Raw genomic sequence first — 21,094 nt, forward strand, 5'->3', positions numbered from 1 at the left:
ACGGACCTTTGTTGGCAAGGTGATGTCTCTGCTTTTTAAGATGCTTAGGTTTGCCATCGCCTTTCTCCCAAGGAGCAGGCGTCTTTTAATTTCGTGACTGCTGTCACCATCTGCAGTGATCATGGAGCCCAAGAAAGTAAAATCTCTCACTGCCTCCATTTCTTCCCCTTCTATTTGCCAGGAGGTGATGGGACCAGTGGCCATGATCTTCGTTTTTTTGATGTTGAGCTTCAGACCATATTTTGCGCTCTCCTCTTTCACCCTCATTAAAAGGTTCTTTAATTCCTCCTCACTTTCTGCCATCAAGGTTGTGTCATCTGCATTTCTGAGGTTGTTGATATTTCTTCCGGCGATCTTAATTCCGGCTAGGGATTCATCCAGCCCTGCCTTTTGCATGATGAATTCTGCATATAAGTTAAATAAGCAGGGAGACAATATACAGCCTTGTCGTACTCCTTTCCCAATTTTGAACCAATCAGTTGTTCCATATCCAGTTCTAACTGTAGCTTCTTGTCCCACATAGAGATTTCTCAGGAGACAGATGAGGTGATCAGGCACTCCCATTTCTTTGAGAACTTGCCATAGTTTGCTGTGATCGACACAGTCAAAGGCTTTTGCATAGTCAATGAAGCAGAAGTAGATGTCTTTCTGGAACTCTCTAGCTTTCTCCATAATCCAGCACATGTTTGCAATTTGGTCTCTGGTTCCTCTGCCCCTTTCAAATCCAGCTTGCACTTCTGGGAGTTCTCGATCCACATACTGCTTGAGCCTTCCTTGTAGAATTTTAAGCATAACCTTGCTAGCGTGTGAAATGAGTGCAATTGTGCGGTAGTTGGAGCATTCTTTGGCACTGCCTTTCTTTGGGATTGGGATGTAGACTGATCTTCTCCAATCTTCTGGCCACTGCTGAGTTTTCCAAACTTGCTGGCATATTGAGTGTAGCACCTTAACAACATCATCTTTTAATATTTTAAGTAGTTCAGCTGGAATACCATCACTTCCACTGGCCTTGTTATTTGCAGTGCTTTCTAAGGCCCATTTGACTTCACTTTCCAGGATGTCTGGCTCAAGGTCAGCAACCACACTACCTGGGGTGTACGAGACATCCATCTCTTTCTGGTATAATTCCTCTGTGTATTCTTGCCACCTCTTCTTGATGTCTTCTGCTTCTGTTAGGTCCTTACCACTTTTGTCCTTTATTATGATAATCTTTGTATGAAATGTTCCTTTCATATCTCCAATTTTCTTGAACAGATCTCTGGTTCTTCCCGTTCTGTTGTTTTCCTCTATTTCTTTGCATTGCTCGTTTAAGAAGGCCTTCTTGTCTCTCCTTGCTATTTTTTGGAAGTCTGCATTCAATTTCCTGTATCTTTCACTATCTCCCTCGCATTTTGCTTGCCTTCTCTCCCCCGCTAATTGTAAGGCCTCATTGGACAGCCACTTTGCTTTCTTGCATTTCCTTTTCATTGGGATGGTTTTCGTTGCTGCCTCCTATATAATGTTACGAGCCTCCATCCATAGTTCTTCAGGCACTCTGTCCACCAAATCTAAATCCTTAAACCTGTTCCTCACTTCCACTGTGTATTCATAAAGGATTTGACTTAGATTGTATCTTACCGGCCCAGTGGTTTTTCCTACTTTCTTCAGTTTAAGCTTGAATTTTGCTATAAGAAGCTGATGATCTGAGCCACAGTCCGCTCCAGGTCTTGTTTTTGCTGACTGTATAGAGCTTCTCCATCTTTGGCTGCAGAGAATATAATCAATCTGATTTCGATGCTGCCCATCTGGTGATGTCCATGTGTAGAGTCGTCTCTTGTGTTGTTGGAAAAGAGTGTTTGTTATGACCAGCTTGTTCTCTTGGCAGAACTCTATTAGCCTTTGCCCTGCTTCATTCTGATCTCCAAGGCCAAACTTGCCAGTTGTTCCTTTTATCTCTTGACTCCCTACTTTAGCATTCCAATCCCCTATAATGAGAAGAACATCCTTCTTTGGTGTCAATTCTATAAGGTGTTGTAAGTCTTCATAGAATTGGTCAATTTCAGTTTCTTCAGCACCAGTGGTTGGTGCATAAACTTGGATTACTGTGATGTTAAAAGGTCTGCCTTGGACTCGTATCGAGAACATTCTATCATTTTTGAGATTGCATCCCAATACAGCTTTTGCCACTCTTTTGTTGACTATGAGGGCCACTCCATTTCTTTTACGGGTTTCTTGCCCACAGTAGTAGATGTGATGGTCATCCGAACTGAATTCGCCCACTCCCGTCCATTTTAGTTCACTGATGCCCAGGATGTCAATATTTATTCTTGCCATCTCATTTTTGACCACCTCCAACTTACCCAGGTTCATGGTTCTTACATTCCAGGTTCCTATGCAATATTTTTCTTTACAGCATTGGACTTTCCTTTCGCTTCCAGGCATATCCGCAACTCAGCGTCCTTTCAGCTTTGGCCCAGCCGCTTCATCAGCTCTGAATCTACTTGTACTTGTCCTCCGCTCTTCCTCAGTAGCATGTTGGAATCCTTCTGACCTGAGGGGCTCATCTTCCAGCGTCATAACTTTTATATGCCTTTTGTCTTTGTCCATGGAGTTTTCTTGGCAGGGATACAGGAGTGGCTTGCCGGTTCCTGCTCCAGGTGGATCACGTTTGGTCAAAACTCTCCACTATGACCTGTCCATCTTGGGTGGCCCTGCACGGCATAGCTCATAGCTTCTCCGAGTTATTCAAGCACCTTCGCCACAGCAAGGCAGTGATCCATGAAAGGGTTGATAAAGGTAAGTACATGTAAATTGCATGTTGCTTCACCATTTTTCAAACTTCAGGGCTTGAACTTCCGTTTCTTGGAACTCCTGGAATGCTCAGCGGCAGGGAGGTCTCTCTTCAGAGTCCAACAGTAGTCAGCCATCATGACTGCATCCCAGCAACCCTGATACCTGGTCTCCATCTCTTTCATGTCCTGATGGAATCTCTCCCCCTGCTCTTCACTCATTGAACCCAGGTTCTCAGGAAACCGGTCCAGATGTGAAAATAGGTAGTGCATCTTGACGCTCATGTTGCAGCCCAGGTTTCTGAAAGCAGTCAGCATGTTGTTGACAAGTTCTGCGTAGTTTCTGGCCTTATTGTTGCCCAGAAAGTTCTTCACTACCAGAACAAATGCCTTCCACGCTTCCAGTTCCACTTCATTCATTGAGTTTCCGAACTCTGGATCTCAGATGAGCTGACGGATCTGAGGACCGTCAAAGATGCCAGCTTTCAACTTCTCCATGGTCAATCCTGGAAAAGCCTGGCACAAGTAAGTGAAGCAGTCACCATCCTTGTCCAGAGCCTTGGTGAACTGCTTGATTAAGCCGAGCTTGATGTGCAGCGGTGAGTATTCTGTCTCTGTCCACCAGAGGGTCGTTGATGACGTTCCTTTCTTTGCAAGGCACCAATTCCTCCCACACAGGTCAGTCCTTCTTCATGTAATGCTGAGCACGGTCCCTACTATCCCACATGCACAGAAAACATGGGTACTTGGTGAAGCCAGACTGTTGTCCCAACAAAAAGTTCACCATCTTCAGGTCAACACAAATAAACCACTTATGCTGATCATAAGCAATTTTCTCCAGCACATACTTCACCGCTTCATAGTTCTCCTTCAGTGTACTCAAGTGAGCCAGGGGTATAGAGGCAAACTGGTTGCCGTTGTGTAGCAGAACACATTTCAGTGATCGCTTGCTGCTGTCAATGAACAGTCTCCAATCTTTGGGTTCGTACTGTGGCACTCCAAGCTTGAGCAGAAGCTGCGCAATATCTGCACAGTACACCAAGTCCTTCTCTTCCGAGAAAAAACGGAGGTACTCTTGATGCCTGTTACGGAAGAAGCTGATGCGAGCACTGTCAGAGAGGAGGTTTTTTCCCTTCAATCTGGATGCCAACAGTTCGGCAGAGTCCTTTGACAAGCTGAGGTCACAAACTAGATCATTCAACTCCTTTTGGGAAAATGGATGTGGAGCATCATCTTCAAGAACCACTTCTTCTTCTTCATGTCCTTCAACACTGGAGGCATCTTCGTCACTAATGTCAGGAAGTTCTCCGAAGATAGGCACTGGAATTCCATCACAATGAGCTACAGGACGACGTGCTGATTGAAGATCAGGATACTTGAGGCTGCTCCGGTTCTTTCTGTTGATCCCAGTCACATAAACAGCGCAGAAGTAGCAGTCAGTGACATGGTTTGTCGGCTCCCTCCAAACCATGGGAATTCCAAAGTTCAGACTCCTCTTGCCATTGGTCCACCCACATAGAGTCTCGGTGCATGCCTTGCACACCATGTGTGGCACCCAAGCTTTATCCTGGTCATCAAGTTTAATACCAAAATAACTTTATGCTTTGCCGCACCAATTTATGGAAGATTTTGAGGTTTTATGACTTCAAACTGATCCCTTTTCTACATAATCACCCAGAACTATTGAACCTGAATACTTCTTGTCATAAAAATAATCATTTCCAATCAAAACAATTATTCGACATGGCATTTTACCCCCACCAACTTCTTCTAAAATGCTCCAGACAAGCGTACATGTGAACAAAAACATAAAAAAACGACATGTGGCCATAGCTCAAAAACTTGACCTGATTGAGCAAAACCAATGTGATTTTTGGATTCAGCGCATCAGATTCGTCCTAAATCAACTGAAAAAATGCAGACAACAAATTTGTTGTTGACCAGTGATCTGTTCTAGGACCTTTCCTGGTATCAATGTCAAGCTCATCAGTCGGTAGTTACGTCAGTCCTCCCTCCCCCCTTTTGATATGGGGACATTTACCTGTCTCCGGTCTGCAGGGACCTCACCTGTTCTCCAAGAATTCTCAAAGATCATAGACAAGGGCTCTGAGATTACATCCGCAAGCTCCTTTAGAACCCTTGGATGCAGCTCATCAGGCCCTGGATGTCAGAGAACTGGACCTTCTGACAAGCAGCAAAACCGAGCTGAGCAGAAGCAGATTGGTCATCCCTAGAGGAGCAGGAGGAGAAGTAAAGGCCTTCATTTTTGGACTCATCTATCCATCCTCCTGCCCAACCCAGTGGGGAACCTTCCCTAGGGAGCAAGGCCCTGGGGTAGGAAACGTCCCCATGAGCAGGGTCTCCAGATGGGACCAAACAGGAGGAAGAGCTGGGCCCTGGGGTGGGGAGTGGGCTTCATTCTGCAGATGCCCACGCTGTTGCGAAGGGTGGGCCACATGTAAGCGGGATTGCAGGTGGGCCCAGGGAGCCTGACCACTCGGAGAGTCCGGAAGACCCTTCTGCAGGAAAGCGGGGCAGAGGGGGGATGCATGTGTGAATATTGTGGCATGGGAGGGAGGAACAGTGTTGCACCCACAAATGCATCTCCTTGAGAAAGCGTGCCTGGTGCCCCTCCAGAGGAAGGAGGAGAAGGATTCCCACAGGAGGGGGGAGAAGCAGTTAGTCAAAGGAATTCAACCTTTGTACACACACACACAGAGAGAGAGAGAGTCACAGAGAGCAGGAATTCAGCACCAAGGCCCAGATAGTGACACAGGCACAGAAATAGAGAGAGGGGAATCACCCCGATCGCATAGACTCAAGAGATTAGCCGAGAAGCGCGAAAAGTACAGGAAGAGGAGGTGGGGGTTTTCCTGTTGCAGGAGAAGGGGGCGGGTATGTGGTTTATGCACTTATGTGTGTGCACTCTATTATTACAACGCTTTCATTCTACAAATCACTTCACCGGTGCACTCTAGAAGCCTTCTGAGTTTCCTTCCATGGGACTTTTCACATCACGAAATTCAGGCAGCCAAGGGAGCCTGTACAGCGCTGGAGAAACATCATCATAATCATCATTAAACTTTATATACCACCCTTCATCACACGATCTCAAGGTGGTTCACAGTTAATGGAAAGAAACATGGGCCAATGATAAGATGTGCTCAAAGCACTGCACCCACCAAAATTCTGAAGTACTCTGAGAATGACACAGAAAAATGGGAGGCTCTTTCACAGAGGAATAACATTTCCAGAAATTGGAGGACAGAATGTGGCCCAGCACTAGCTTGAAAGCCATTCACATTCCGTGAAACACATCTATGAGCTCAGCAAAACCTCACTCCAATTTCAGGAAAACATTTAAATAAATACACATTTAAAATTCACCCACCCAGTGGAGCCTCATAATCAGATGCTTTCTGTTTTTGCCATCAAAATGAGCTGTTTTATTTAAGTCTCTCAATACCATTTTATCAGCAGCTGGATTTATTATGGTCTACTCATCTGCTAGGGGGATGCGGGTGGTGCTGTGGTTTAAACCACTGAGCCTTGGGCTTGCCGATCGGAGGGTTGGCGGTTCGAATCCCCGCAACAGGGTGAGCTCCCATTGTTCGGTCCCAGCTCCTGCCAACCTAGCAGTTCGAAATCACGTCAAAGTGCAAGTAGATAAATAGGTACCACTCCGGCGGGAAGGTAAACAGTGTTTCCGTGCACTGCTCTGGTTTCACCAGAAGTGGCTTAGTCATGCTGGCCACATGACCCGGAAAAACCGTTTGTAGACAAACGTCTGCTGCCTCAGCCAGTAAAGGAAGATGAGCGCTGCAACCCCAGAGTGGTTCGTGACTGGACTTAACTGTCAGGAGTCCTTTACCCTTACCTTTTTCTCATCTGATATTGTGTCCCTCCTAATGGGCCATCATGGGCCATTCAGGAAGAAATGTTGGCAGCTTTCAAGTGCTCAGTAATAATAATCTTGCATTGGTTGAACAGGATCAAACACCATTCACGCTCACTGTATTGTTGCTACTGTTTGTAAGATTTTTCTAGTAAAAAAATAAATGAGGGAAATGATATTGGTTATGAAAGCACCTGGATCCGGATTATGACAGGTTCATTAGTTTTAGAGCCAGATGAAGCCAGTATCGGTGTGCAAAACATGTCCCTTCATTTCCGTACAGTGGTGCCTCACAAGACGAAAAGAATCCATTCCGCAATTCTCTTCGTCTAGCGGTTTTCTCATCTTGCGAAGCAACCCCATTAGCGGCTAAGCGGATTAGCGCTATTAGTGATTTAGCGGCTATTAAAGGCTTAGCGGCTAAGCTGTTAAAAGGCTATTAACGGCTTAGCGGCTTAGAAAAAGGGGGGGGGGGAGCGGGGAAAAAATGGCAAGACTCGCAAGACATTTTCGTCTTGCGAAGCAAGCCCATAGGGAAATTCGTCTTGCGAAGCGCCTCCGAAACGGAAAACCCTTTCGTCTAGCGGGTTTTTCGTCTTGCGAGGCATTCGTCTTGCGGGGCACCACTGTAGTTTCTCATTTTTCCACTCCATGGTGCACAGACTGAGTCTGCTCACACTATGACTTAAATTGCACATCTGAAGCACCTTCCTCCCGAAACAGTTTCGGGTACTGTGGTTTGTTAAGAGAGGTGGGGAATTGTAACTCTGTAAACTATAATTCCAGAATTCTTGGGGGGGGGGGGAGACTAGTGACAGGACATCCTCCATGACACCTGAGGGCAGCAGGCTAGTTTAGGGGATGCAGGCCAGGTTGCAAGGAGTGCGTAGCTCTGTCCACCAACAGAGGGCAGAAAGTCCTTGGCTGCTGCCACTTCCATGCCGCAAAATATCTGCCACCTGAGGCAGCTGCCTCACTCTGCCAGATGGTGGGGTGGCCCTGAGCCAATATATTTTGCTGCTTGAGGCAAGCCAACATACATAGCAGAATATTCAAGGATGGCCAAATTATAATTAGGTGGTTTGCAATTTAACAGAACCACCTGCGCCATCGGGGCCTTATAATGCCCCCCAGATCTCCTGCAATGATTTTGCAAAGTTTTTTGCAGATAAAGTTGCTCAGATTCGGAAAGAGGTAGACTCCACCGTGGAAGCAGGGCCAGGGCAGGAGAATGCAAGAGTCTTGTCTTGTCTAGTTGCATGGGATCAATTCCAGTCTGTTACCATCAAGGATGTGAACAGGCTTCTTGGACAAGTGAAACCAACCACCTGTCTCCTTGATCCTTGCCCATCCTGGCTCATAAAAGTAAGCTGGGAAGAACTGGGTGATGGGCTCTGCACAGTGGTGAATGCTTCCCTCTGTGAGGGAGTCTTCCCAGCCCTGCTGAAAGAGGCGGTCATTAAACCACTTCTTTAAAAAACATCTTTGGGCCTGGCCAATATGGCCAACTATCGCCCAGTCTTGGGCAAGGTGACTGAGTGGGTGGTTGCTGAACAACTCCACACACACCTGGAGGATGCGGACCATTGGGATCCCTTCCAATTGGGATTCAGGCCTCATCATGGGACTGAAACCACCTTGGTCGTGCTGGTCGATGATCTCCGACAGGTTAGGGACAAAGGTGAGAGCTGTTTCCTAGTTCTGCTGGATCTCTCAGCGGCCTTAACATCATTCTGGACCGTCTAGAGGAGTGGGAGCTGGGGGCACTGTTATACAGAAAGTCGTGTTGGGGGATGAGTGTTCAGACCCCTGGGCTCTCACTTGTGGGGTGCCTCAGGGTTCCGTCCTCTCTCCCATGCTTTTTAATAATCTATATGAAGCCACTGGGAGAGATCATCAGGGGGTTTGGGCTGGGTGTTCATCAATATGCAGATGATACCCAGCTCTACCTCTCTTTTAAATCAGAACCAGTGAAGGCGGTGAAGGTCCTGTGTGAGTGTCTGGAGGCAGTTGGAGGATGATGGTGGCTAACAGATTGAGGTTGAATCCTGACAAGACAGAAGTACTGTTTTTGGGGGACAGGGTGCGGGTGGATGTGGGGGACTCCCTGGTCTGAATGGGGTAACTGTGCCCCTGAAGGCCCAGGTGCGCAGCCTGGGAGTCATTTTGGACTCACAGCTGTCCATGGAGGCGCAGGTCAATTCTGTGTCCAGGGCAGCTGTCTACCAGCTCCATCTGGTACACAGGCTGAGACCCTAGCTGCCCACAGACTGTCTCGGCAGAGTAGCTGGTTCCGGGTTCCAGGGACATCGCTCTCAAGATGGCCTCACAACCAGTTCAGATGGATTTTGAGCGTCTGAATGACTCCAATTACTTGCTGTGGTCGGAACGCATGCAGGCAGTGCTGCAGAGGGATAGTCTCTGGCAAGTGGTGAGTAAGTTTCCTGCGAAGCCTGATGATGAAGACCTCGATAAAGACCAAAGAGCAAGGGCCACAATTGTCTTGGGGCTGGAAGATTCCCAGTTGCCGTATGTGAGGGGAATCAAGACAGCTAGAGGTGTGTGGCAAGCACTTAAAGAACTCCATGTGCGTGAGACAGCGGTTTCCAAGCTGTTCATTCGCAAGGCATTGTACAAGGCAATGTTACAGCCTGGGGTTACAATGCAGGAACACCTACACAGTTTACAGTTAAAGTTTACTGCGCTACAGGAAAGAGACTGTGCGTTAGACCAGCAGGAGAAGGTGGCTATTATTTTGAGTTCTCTCCCGGAAAGCTGGGATAATTTAGTTTTGTCTCTAGAAGGCATCCAGGAGCGTGATTTATCCGTCAGTTACGTTACTGGGCGTTTGATTGAAGAATGGCAGAAGAGGCAAGAAAGGTCGTTGGCTGCAGAGGCTTCTACAGACGGGCGGTTTGGAAGGAGTTCTCATGCCGTGCCAGAGGTGAAGCAAAAGCAGCGTACCGGTGAGGAGTCAGCGTTTGCTGTTAGGCGTTGTTTCCGATGTGGGTCTTCAGCGCATCTAAAACGACAATGTCCGGAGTTGGTCAAGTCTCAGTTGCCGGTGCAAGAGCAGAGACGAGATCAGCAGCAGCAGCAGCAGCGTAAAAAGAAATTCTTCAAACAAAAACAGTCGGCTCAGCTGGTGACCCGCGAGGTCAAGATTGCTGATGAGAAACAAGCGGTCTGGGTGGTCGATTCGGGAGCATCTCGCCACATCGTAAATTCAGATGAATTGTTTGTTTCCAAGAACTCAGCACAGCGCAGCCAGGTGGCTCTAGCAGACGGAAGTACTTCCGAAGTGATTTCGGGGGGTGCAGTTTTTGTTCCTTGTCTTCGTGAATGCCTGAAAAATGTACTTTGTGTGCCGTCATTAAGGAGCAATCTGATGTCTGTAGATTGTTTGCTAAAAGCTGGGTTTAAAGTGTATTTTGAAGGAGACAGTTGCATTATTAAGAAGGCTGGTGAGATTTTAGGCACTGCTAAGTCAGAGGGAGGCTTGTTTTGGCTTAAAGCAGGATCTCAAGTTGCAGCAGTAGTCAGTAAATCTCAGCCTGCAGTGAATAACAAAGCTATACATGACAACTGTGTGCACTTATTGCATAGGAAAATGGGGCATGCTTGCTGGAAAAGTGTACTAAAAATGTCTGAATTGGCTGATGGGGGTAATTTAAAGAGTTGTAACAAGTACCTTGATTGTAATGTTTGTAAAAAGGTTAAAACCCAGAGTCTCTTACCCCAGAAGTGACAGAGTTAGTGAGTCACCGCTACAGCTGGTTCACATGGACGTAATTGGTCCATTTGCTGTAAGCAGGGGTGGATCACGCTTTTCATTAACAATTGTGGATGACGCCACACGTTATTCTTGGGTTTTTCCCATGAAAAATAAGGGTGACGTGTTCACTAAGTTTAAAGGCTGGGTGGCATCTGTGGAAAGATTTCTGTCCATTAAACTCAAAAGGATTCAGACGGACAGAGGTGGCGAATTTATGTCAAATGCCTTTAAAGATTGGTTACAAAAGCGTGGCATTGGGCATAGAAAAACGAACGTTTTTTCCCCAGAGGAGAATGGCGTTGCAGAGCGAAAAAACAGATCTTTACAAGATATGATGTTTGCCATGCTTGATGATGCTGATTTACCCATGTCTTATTGGGGGGAGAGCATGCTCACCGCGTGTTATCTCCAAAATAGGCTCTTTCATCAAACAATAGGTACAACCCCGTACTTTAAATTGTTTCAGAAAAACCCCAAAATTGACCATTTGCATGTGTTTGGATCAAAAGCCTGGGTATTAATTCCGAAACAAATGAGGAAGAAGGGAGATCCTAAGACCAAACAGTTAGTGTTTGTGGGTTACCAGGAGCTGGGAAAAGGTTTCCGCTTTGCTGAAGGGACAAATGGCATTGTGATCTCCAGGAATGCCAGTTTTTGTGAACATAGTGGCTGGGAGAGACTACATGCCAATACTGAGGTTTGGTTTGAACCTTCCCAGGAGCTTCATGACTCTGAAGATAGACACAGAGAATCAGAGTCTGAGGGGGAGGAAAGTTCAGATAAGAGCTCTCAAGAAAGTGGTGTTAGCCAAAGACCAGTTGCTAAGCAACAAAAGAGAGGTCGTAGTTCTGAGGAGGAAAGTGGGTCAGAAGAAAAAAATTCTCCCAGAAGATCTAAAAGACAAAACAAAGGAGTGCCTCCGGTGCGTTTTTCCCCAGATACTGCAAATGTGTTTAGTGTAATTGCAGAACCCAAGAGTTTTCAGGAGGTGTTAAAGTTACCAAAAGAGGAGGCAGAGCGCTGGAAACAGGCAATGGAGGAAGAGATGTCCTCTCTGAATGAGCACAAGGTTTTTACACCAGTAGCAGCGCCTGAGGGGGCAAAGATTGTAGGCTGCAGGTGGGTGTACAAACTTAAACCTCTGGTGACAGGAGAGTACAAATACAAAGCTCGTTTAGTGGCTCAAGGATACTCTCAGAGGCCTGGAAAAGATTATGACGAGACTTTTTCCCCTACTGCTAAGGGGGACAGTGTAAGGCTGATTTTAACGCTTGGATCAAAGAGAAAACTCCTGTTAAACCATTTTGACATTCAGACTGCATATTTACATGCATCAATATCAGAAGACCTGTATCTAGCCGAACTGCCTGGTTATGAGACAGATTCCAATAGAGTGTTGAAATTAAACAAAGCTCTATATGGTCTCAAACAGGCTGCAAGATCTTGGAACAAATGTTTCCATGAGGCCTTAGTGTCATTTGGTTTCAAGCAGAGTACAGCTGACAATTGTGTTTATGTACGTGGTACAGGCAGTGATCAAGAGTTTTGTCTGATTTATGTAGATGATGTTTTGTATGCTTGCAAAACAGATAAACAAACTAAAAGGTTTGCCAAGCAATTGTCCAGTAAGTTCAAAGTGAAAGACTTAGGCCCGGTTAGGACATATCTAGGGTTGGAAGTGTGCTGGGCCCAAGATGGCAGCTGCCTAATTAGTCAGCAGAACAAAGTTAAACAACTACTGATTACATACAGGATGCAGGATTGCAAAGGGGCAGTGGTGCCTATGGATCCAGGTTTCATAAAAACACTTCATATAGATGAGGGTCCTGAATTTGAACATCCTGATGTATATCACTCTGTAATTGGAAGTTTATTGTATCTAGCACAGTGGTCCAGACCTGATATTAGCTATGCAGTAGGCATATTAAGTAGATTGGTCTCAAAACCCACACTAAATGCCTGGAAAGGGGTAAAACGAGTTATGAGATATCTCAAACAGACAATTGGCTATATGTTACAATTAAATTCTTCAGAGGATGAAATGTTGAGTTGCTACTGTGATAGTGACTGGGGAAATTTGCCGGATAGAAAATCTGTCACAGGACTAGTCATAATGGTCGGTGGAGCTTTAATCAGCTGGCGGTCACGCAAGCAAGACGTTGTAAGTGTGTCATCAACGGAATCAGAGTACGCCGCATTGAGTGAATTGTGCAACGAGGTGATTTATTTCAAGCATTTGTTAACAGATTTAAATGTAAATTGTGGAGAACCAGTACAAGTTTACATTGATAATCAAGCTTGTATAACCTTAAGTAAAACAGAGGGTTTCAAATCACGTTCCAAACATATCTCTGTAAAATACCAAAATGTACGTTGCTGTGTACAAGACAATGTAATCACCTGTACTTATGTATCAAGTGAAGAAAATGTAGCAGATGTGTTAACTAAACCATTGGCAAAGATAAAGAACAAGCGAATGTGCAAGGGTTTAGGTTTGCTGGAAAAATGATCTCCTACATAGGTGTATTTGGTGTTAATTGTCCAGCAGAATCTGTGAGGGGGTGTTCAGTTTCTGTTAATTGGTTCTCGTGGGAAACTTGCAGATTCTGGCTTCTCACAATTAACTCAGGGCAGTGTCAATTTACTCTTGGCAGAAAGCCCAGGTCTGCTTGACCTAGAAACTACTTACTCTGATTGGTTAACGACCAGCACTCAACTCTGTTATCTAGGATTGCTAGCACAGTTTGGTGTGAGGTGTTGTTAGGAGTAGAAGTGCTGTGTATGGTTATGAGAGAGAGAGAAAGAGAGGGTTTATTTTGCTTTGATTTGTATGCAGAAACTCTGCTGGTTTTATTTTTTCCTTTTTAATAAATCCTGTAAATAGTTATTCTGAGTCTAGCTGACTAGTCATTACTGCCGCAACTAGCTTCCTCGCTGTGCAGGAAAACTCTGCTACGTTTGGGCTAAAGCCAATAGGGCTATGCCTGACACTTCAAAGTTCCATGAGTTATCACCTGCTTGGACTGCTGCAATGCACTCTATGGGGGGCTACCTTTGAAAGTGACCCGGAAACTGCAACTAATGCAGAATGAGGCAGCCAGACTGGTGACTGGGAGCGGCTGCCAAGACCATATAACACCAGTCCTGAAAGACCTACATTGGCTCCCAGTACGTTTCGGAGCACAATTCAAAGTGTTGGTGCTGACCTTTAAAGTCCTAAATGGCCTTGGTCCAGTATACCTGAAGGAGCGTCTCCACCCCCATCGTTCTGCCCGGACACTGAGGTCCAGCACTGAGGGCCTTCTGGCGGTTCCCTCACTGTGAGAAGTGAGGTTACAGGGAACCAGGCAGAGGGCCTTCTCGGTAGTGGCGCCCACCCTGTGGAAGGAAATAAACAACTATCCAACTTTTAGAAGACATCTTTAGGGAAGTTTTTAATGTTTGAAGTTTTATTCTGTTTTTAATGTTTTGTTGAAAGCCACCCAGAGCAGCTGGGAAAACCATGTATGTATGTATGTATGTATGTATGTATGTTACCATTGGGAAAGGCACCTGACTGAGCAAGCAGGGAGGCAGTAAGTATAGCAGATGTGTGACTAAAAAAGCATTTATTTATTAAATTTGTATGCCGCCCTCTCCCCGGAGGTCACAGAATAAAATCACAATATAAAAGCACAAAATACATAATCCAAATAAAAACAAGAGCAACCCTATAGCCAAGACACCTGACACCATGCAGAGTTTGATATTTAAATGGAAGCAGGTCTCCTTTTCAAACTTCTAGGCAGATTTCTCAACAGAAACTCAGCTATAAGCATCTCTTACACCCTGAAACCCCACCTTTCTTCTGGGGAGCTCAAAGTGGGCTTCCTTGGGGGTCTCCCATCCCTGAGCTTCGGGCTTCAGTCTTTCAAATTTCAGCAGTGCCATGTGACTCCCTCAAGGTGGGAGACTCTCCTTCCTTGGAGGTTTCTAAGCAGCGGTGGGATGGCCATCCGTCATGGAGGCTTTAGCTGAGAATCCTGCATTGCAGGGGGTGGACCAGATGACCCTCAGGGTCCCTTCCAACTCTACAATGCTATGATTTTATTATATTTCATCATACTTAGGTCCAGGGGGTGGGGAAAGGTTCAGCTTTTGAATCTACATATGCCGATCAATTAAACTATCTTAATGAAAGGCATGGATTTAAATGGGAATCATTTGATTCGGCTGGATTTCCTCATATTGTTTTTCAGAAAATAATGGATTTTACTTTAGTATAATTAAAATAGCATGATGGTTACAATACAATGGAACAATGTTAATCCAGATTAAGCACATTTTCATGGTATTTTAATCTAGTTTGACTCAGTCTCTGGGTAACCAATGATTTATAAGTGCATTTGTTCAATGTCCTTTCAGGTTCCTCACCTTCAGAGTACAGTGGTACCTCAGGTTACATATGCTTCAGGTTACATACGCTTCAGGTTACAGACTCCACTAACCCAGAAATAGTACCTCGGGTTAAGAACTTTGCTTCAGGATGAGAACAGAAATTGTGCTCCGGCGGCGCGGCAGCAGCAGGAGGCCGCCATTAGTTAAAGTGGTGCTTCAGGTTAAGAACAGTTTCAGCTTAAGAACAGACCTCCGGAACGAATTAAGTACTTAACCCGAGGTACCACTGTATCTTTCTTTCTTTCTTTCTTTCTTTCTTTCTTTCTTTCTTTCTTTAATGGCGCTCTTCATCTTGTCGTAGAAATGATGAAGTCCTGCTCCGCATGCAAGAATGTGTGATCCAAAGCTGCCATTTCCCATTTAGCAAGGCCCCAGTCAACTGCAACCTCCCAGAGTGAAGCAGAATGATGCTTAAATCATTTGAAGTATGGCTAACAGGTATAAACAGACTACAAATCAGAATGGCAGTGACCATTGACCATTTTGAAGGGACAATGCAGTTCCATATTTCCAGCAGCAGGAGCAACAGAGAATCTGGGAGGAGGAAGATGGATAAACCCATGTAGGAGAGTGCCATGCAAAATGTCTGGCTAGCACCCTAACCATGGGGCACAAAAACTGGCTCTCCACCCTGACAACCCTCAATGGTGTCTCTCTCAATGGGCTGTTCAGCAACTCCACAGTGAAGCAGAGCACTGTATAATCCAGTGTATGACCCCTTCCTTCAGAGACAGAAATGGGGATAGAAGTCTGGTGGTTGTAGAGGAAAGGTGTCTTTTACCCATCCCTCTCTGGCTGTGTCTCAGCAGGCAAGGCCTGAGATACCTGTCCAGAGACTTGTTCAGGTTCTGGTGAGCTGTATACCATAGATGTCACCATCACAGGTCCTCTCACGGTTTAGGCAAGTAGCTTCGGTGGAATTCTCTGCATCACGGACATTGTACTCTCCTTTTTTACAGGCTGTGGATTTGAGGTAGTAAATGACCCCAGCCATTCCTCCCAGGACCAACATGGTGGCGGCAGCAATTGCTATGACAGCAATAATGTAAAGCCAATGATCTGCAAAGGAGGAAGCAGAGTATTCTTAACAGCGTATTCAGTGTGTTGCCTTACAAAAGGAACGTTTTCTCCTCCAGGTGTTTCCCCATTCACTCAGCCTTCCCTCCTGCTGTTTTTCAACTTGCAGGCAGGGTGGGAAGAATGGCTCTCTGTATCTTTTCTCCTGCACGTGGAAAAACAGCTGGGGGTGCATGTGATTTTGAACAGAAAAACAGAAAGAAAAAGGATAAAATGAACTCCCACCCTTCACCACCCTGCCATTCCTCTCCCACATATTTTCAGCTTCTGGTGACTGCATTTCATTTTTCTAAGAAGCGAGGCAGGAGACTGTACCCCCACTGTAACATTGTAGGCTTCTCCATACAACCTGTTGAGCATTCATTCTGATTTGCTCTGAACAAAGCTTACACAGAGGTCAGGTGATGTCTGGTCTTTGCTGAGCATTCATTCTGATTTGTTTCTGGGGAGGTTACATAACAATGAACATCCATCCAGATTTACTTGCATGGTGTGTATACTCATCTATCACTTGCTCTCCCCACACTTTTCAGTGCATTTTCCCATCACTTTTCTAACCACAAAGAGTTTGTTTGTTTGTTTGTTTGTTTGTTTTAATAATAATAATAATTTATTGTTTGTACCCCGCTTATCGGACTGTGCTGCCCCGGCCACTCTGGGCAGCTTCCAACATATATAAAAACATAATAAAACATGAAACCTTAAAAAGCTTCCCTATACAGGGCTGCCTTCAGATGTCTTCTAAAGGTTATATAGTTATTCATCTCCTTGACATCTGATGGGAGGGTGTTCCACAGGGTGGGCGCCACTACCAAGAAGGCCTTCTGCCTGGTTCCCTGTAGTTTCACCTCTGTGAGGGAACTGCCAGAAGTGCTGCATCCCAGTGCCTGGGCTTAACGATGGTGGTGGAAATGCTCCTTCAGGTATACAAGGCCATTTAGGGCTTTAAAGGTCAGGACCAACACTTTGAATTGTGCTCATAAATGTACTGGGAACCAGTGTAGGTCTTTCAGTGTGATATGGTCCCAGTGGCTGCTCCCAGTTACTAGTCTAGCTGCTGCATTCTGGATTAGTTGTAGTCTCAAAGATAGCTCCACGTAGACCACATTGCAGTAGTCCAAGTGGGAGATAACCAGGGCATGTACCACTCTGGTGAGACAGTGCACAGGCAGGTAGGGTCTCATCCTGCATACCAGATGGAGCTGCCCTGGACACAGAATTAACCTGCGCGTCCATGGACAGCTGAGTCCAGAATGACTCCCAGGCTGTGCACCTGGTCCTTTAGGGGCACAGTTACTCCATTCAGGACCAGGGAGTCCCCCAAACCTGCCCACCCTCTGTCTTGTTGGGATTCATCTTCAATCTGTTAGCTGCCATCCATCACTTTTAAAAAGCGAATTTGTTGTGCTTTAATCCACTTTAATAGTGCAATCCTAAATTTCCAGTATGCATTTCTATGCCTGCTGTAAAATACCGACAGCCTAGTTTTCTTCCCCTGGCATAGATTTAAGCTTCCAGTACACACACCTGTTAAGCACTTGCACCTGCTGCTCACATAGTCTTGACTGACCTGCTCCTTTGCCAGCACTCAGTTGGGGTGGATTGTCTAGCTCTGACTTCTAGCACTCAAGATGCAACCAAAAGGGCACGCGGTATTTCAAATCCTTTCTGCTATGTGGCCTCACCTTCCACCTTGATCTCCACCTGGCTGTGCTGCTGCCCATGCTTGTTGCTGGCTGTGCACTCATACACACCACTGTTCTGTCCATCTGCGCTGGCAACAGTCACTGTGCTGTTATTGCCACCGTAGTTGAGGTTGGAGGCCTGAGGCACCTTCCAGGAGTAGCTGGCAGCTGGAGACCCATCTGCCTGGCAGGTGATGGTAAAGTTTTCTCCCCTTCTGATGGGTAAGGTACCACTGACTGCCAGAATGGAGATAACAGGCCTGTCTGGAAACAGAAGAGAAGGAGGCTTCAGATCAGCCAGCAAACCCAAGAAGAGGCTACCTTTCTTTGCTCTTCATCACTGTGATATTTGGGTGCTGCTAGCAAGCTCAGTTGAAGAGTTACCAAGTGTAACTCAATTGATCACCCTAACTTTTCCATCTGAAGCACTTTCCCAGCCTGGAGAGGTATCAGTGGAAAACTCAGAGGGAGGGGAAATGAATAACTTGTGGTTTAGTCCACCTGGAATGCAATGTTGCATTGCAGTGTGGTGTTCCAGCAGCAATGCCTTCTGAAAATTTTGGAGAAATACCACCCACCAAAGAAAGCAACAGAAAATTGGACACTTGGAAAATTGAATACAGTCATACCTTGGGTTGAATATGCTTCATGTTGAGCGCGTTCGAGCGTGTTACTTCCGGGTTTTGCCGCTCGTGCATGCGCAGACGCTCAAAATGACGTCACGCATATGTGCAGAAGTGGTGAAAAGCAATGTGCGCGTGCGCAGACGTGCCGTCGCTAGTTATGTTTGCTTCTGGATGCGAACGGGGCTCCGGAATGAATCCTGTTCGCATCCTGAGGTACCACTGTAATATTTTTGGGAAACTGGGCCAGGACTTTGGTCCAGCCTTGATTTAGACTGATGACTCACCTTTCAATTTTTGCTTCTCTCAGTTTCTACTTTTTCCAGTCTTATCTTAAGCTGAGCTCCACATTTCTGCATCAATTTGCATTTTTTAAGTCTTCATGAAAATTCTTCAGCAATTTAGTGCAATTTTATCCTCGTACACATGACTGTATGCTACTTGGCTTCATATGCACATATTCTGCACATATGCAGTGTTCTCTAATAAATGCATTCATATGTTATCTTCATTAATATATGCATTTTTATGCATAGTTTCCACATCTTTGTATAATTGGAGAATTGATTGGAGAACTGCATCACAAAATTTGGATACATGTGTCTTTTGTAGGATAGCTGTGTTTCACTTTGTGTACTGTTGCAGAAAGTGTGAATTAGGTATGTTCACATTAAAAAAAAAATAGTGAAACAAATTCCTTCACCTACTCACATTCCACTTGCACATTCACCAACCATCTCTCAGTTCCATGGCCATTGGTGGCCTTGCATTGGTAGATGCCAGAGTCATTCCTGCTGACATTCCGTTCTCTGTAGAACTCCTCAATGCCTCCCTCCTTGGCACAAATGACCAGTGGGGTGGGAGTCCCATTGGCTTCACAGGCCAGCGAATGCAAAGTCCCCTCAAGCCAGGTCTGGTTGCTTGGGCAGCTGGACTCATCCATTTTAGGTTTGGCTGAAACACATTGATATAACAAGAAACTCCTCTTGACATAAGCAGGGTGAGCCTCTGTATGTACACAGCTGCCACCAAACTATGTCACAGAAGGCTACATTATCCACCAAACTATGCCTAAATTAATGCTCTGCAATGAGGCGGCTTGGTTTCAAAACAGATTTTGCATTGTTGCCATTTCAGTTGGCTATTTTGTAATCTTTCAGTTTAGGCTTCCAAAAATTTTGTGATAAATTATTAGCTAATATTAGCTCATCCTTGACATTTCAGATGGTGCCCTCCAGATATCATGGATTACAGATCCCATCAGCCCCTGAAACCACGGCCAATCTTGAAGGAAGATGGAAATTGTAGTTAAAAACTGGAGGGCACCACATTGGCTACCATGTTGGTATTTAGTTGTTTAGTCGTGTCCGACTCTTTGTGACCCCCTGGACCAGAGCACGCCAATGGCTACAAGGACAAGTTTTTTCTGGTAAGGATTTCTGCACCAGACATTTTGGATGCCACTCTTGGATGCTTGGCTTAGGGTCAAAGCTAAAGTGTATCGCTTAGGAACAGAGAGATTTGGATGCAGAAGGTTGAAATATACTGTATAATACATATGCAAGCAAACAAATTCCCCTCAAAGCGGCTCAAAACCTGGGAAACCTCCCAGACTACAGTAGTCTTCTTCTTCCTCCTCACCTGGCAAAAAGGGAAGATCAACCCACCTGAAGTAGGTGGCAGGAGGGAAGTATAGACTCCTAGTGGAACAGGATGCCACCCAGCTTAACCAAGGACTAGGGCCAGTTCTCATGCCAGGTGAGGGTGAGGGGGTGACTGGCTTGATGTGTTGCTTCTCCAGAGACCACAACCAACACTCACTTTCCACTGTAACCGCAACTGCCTTAGCCACTGTCCCAAGCCGGTTTGTGGCATTGCACCAGAAGGTTCCATTGTAGAGTGGGATCCCTTGTCCTTGGCTAAGGTAGTATGTCATGCCATCTTTGGTGCATGTAACCTCTGGAGGCGGAATCCCCTCAGCTTTACAGGTAAAGGAGGGCAGCGCCCCCTCCACCAAGATCCAGTTACTTGGACAGCTAGATTCATCCATTTCTGGTTTATCTGAAATGTTAAGAGAGACAGTGACATTTTGCAATAATTCCTAGACAGATTTTTGTGGCAGCTGTGGAAGCAGTTCTTTCTGGAGTTAGTGAACTTGAAAAACCACCAGGTGGGGCAAAAGCTATAAACATGTTGCATAAGAAACACCCACCCATTAAGGAGGCAAATTCAGAACAGATGGTGAAGCCAAGCTGCTGGAGGTGTGGTCAGGGGAGATTTCCCAAGAGCCACATAGAGTGGGCTGCCTGAGGATCTCCCCTCCATGCCATGCCTCTTGTAATGGAGCTGAAACCAAAACAGGCCTCTGCCTTGCCAGTGTGCCTCAACCCTTTGCCCCAGGAGGCCACAAACTCCCTGCCTATTGCTACTCCACAGTTTTAGGCTTGATCTTTAAAGAGGAACAATGGTAGGAACTAATCATAAGCCAGCTGAAAAAAGAGTTAGGGCTGTTCTGATGAACAGGCTTCAATTTCAATATTCACTTTAAAGAAATTATATTCAAAGCAATGAAATAAATTACACACCCACTCACGCCCAAATTCTCCCATTTTCTAAGCATTTGTGTTTTTTCCTACTGCTAGTCAGCCTTTGGTGGCTTTTGCTGCTTCTTGTTGGCATTTTCCTTCCTCTGTCTTCTTTTGCAGCCCTCAGCTTCATTTTGCCACACTGTCATTTAGTAGAACTTTGTTCCAAAGAGCCCACAATCTCCTCGTGCCAGGTATGCCATTAACAACAGGACTAAGCCACTCTGTGGGTCAGTGAGGACTGTGAGG

General features: G+C 45.7%; 1 protein-coding gene across 1 annotated transcript in view; it reads right to left on the reverse strand.

Annotated features, from left to right (window-relative positions):
* Positions 1-15,106: 15,106 nt before the first annotated feature.
* ICAM5 (intercellular adhesion molecule 5) overlaps positions 15,107-21,094 on the reverse strand; it is a 28,821-nt gene continuing 22,833 nt past the window's right edge. Inside the window, exons 8-11 of the mRNA XM_077921462.1 lie at positions 20,082-20,321; positions 18,972-19,214; positions 17,638-17,901; positions 15,107-15,934 (exon numbers count right to left, since the gene is read on the reverse strand). Coding sequence (XP_077777588.1) covers positions 15,717-15,934; positions 17,638-17,901; positions 18,972-19,214; positions 20,082-20,321 — 965 coding nt within the window. The 3' untranslated portion in view covers positions 15,107-15,716. The remainder of the gene's footprint in view (positions 15,935-17,637; positions 17,902-18,971; positions 19,215-20,081; positions 20,322-21,094) is intronic.

Source organism: Podarcis muralis, chromosome 17 (assembly GCF_964188315.1).
Source record: "Podarcis muralis chromosome 17, rPodMur119.hap1.1, whole genome shotgun sequence".
In the NCBI taxonomy this organism is placed as follows: domain Eukaryota; kingdom Metazoa; phylum Chordata; class Lepidosauria; order Squamata; family Lacertidae; genus Podarcis; species Podarcis muralis.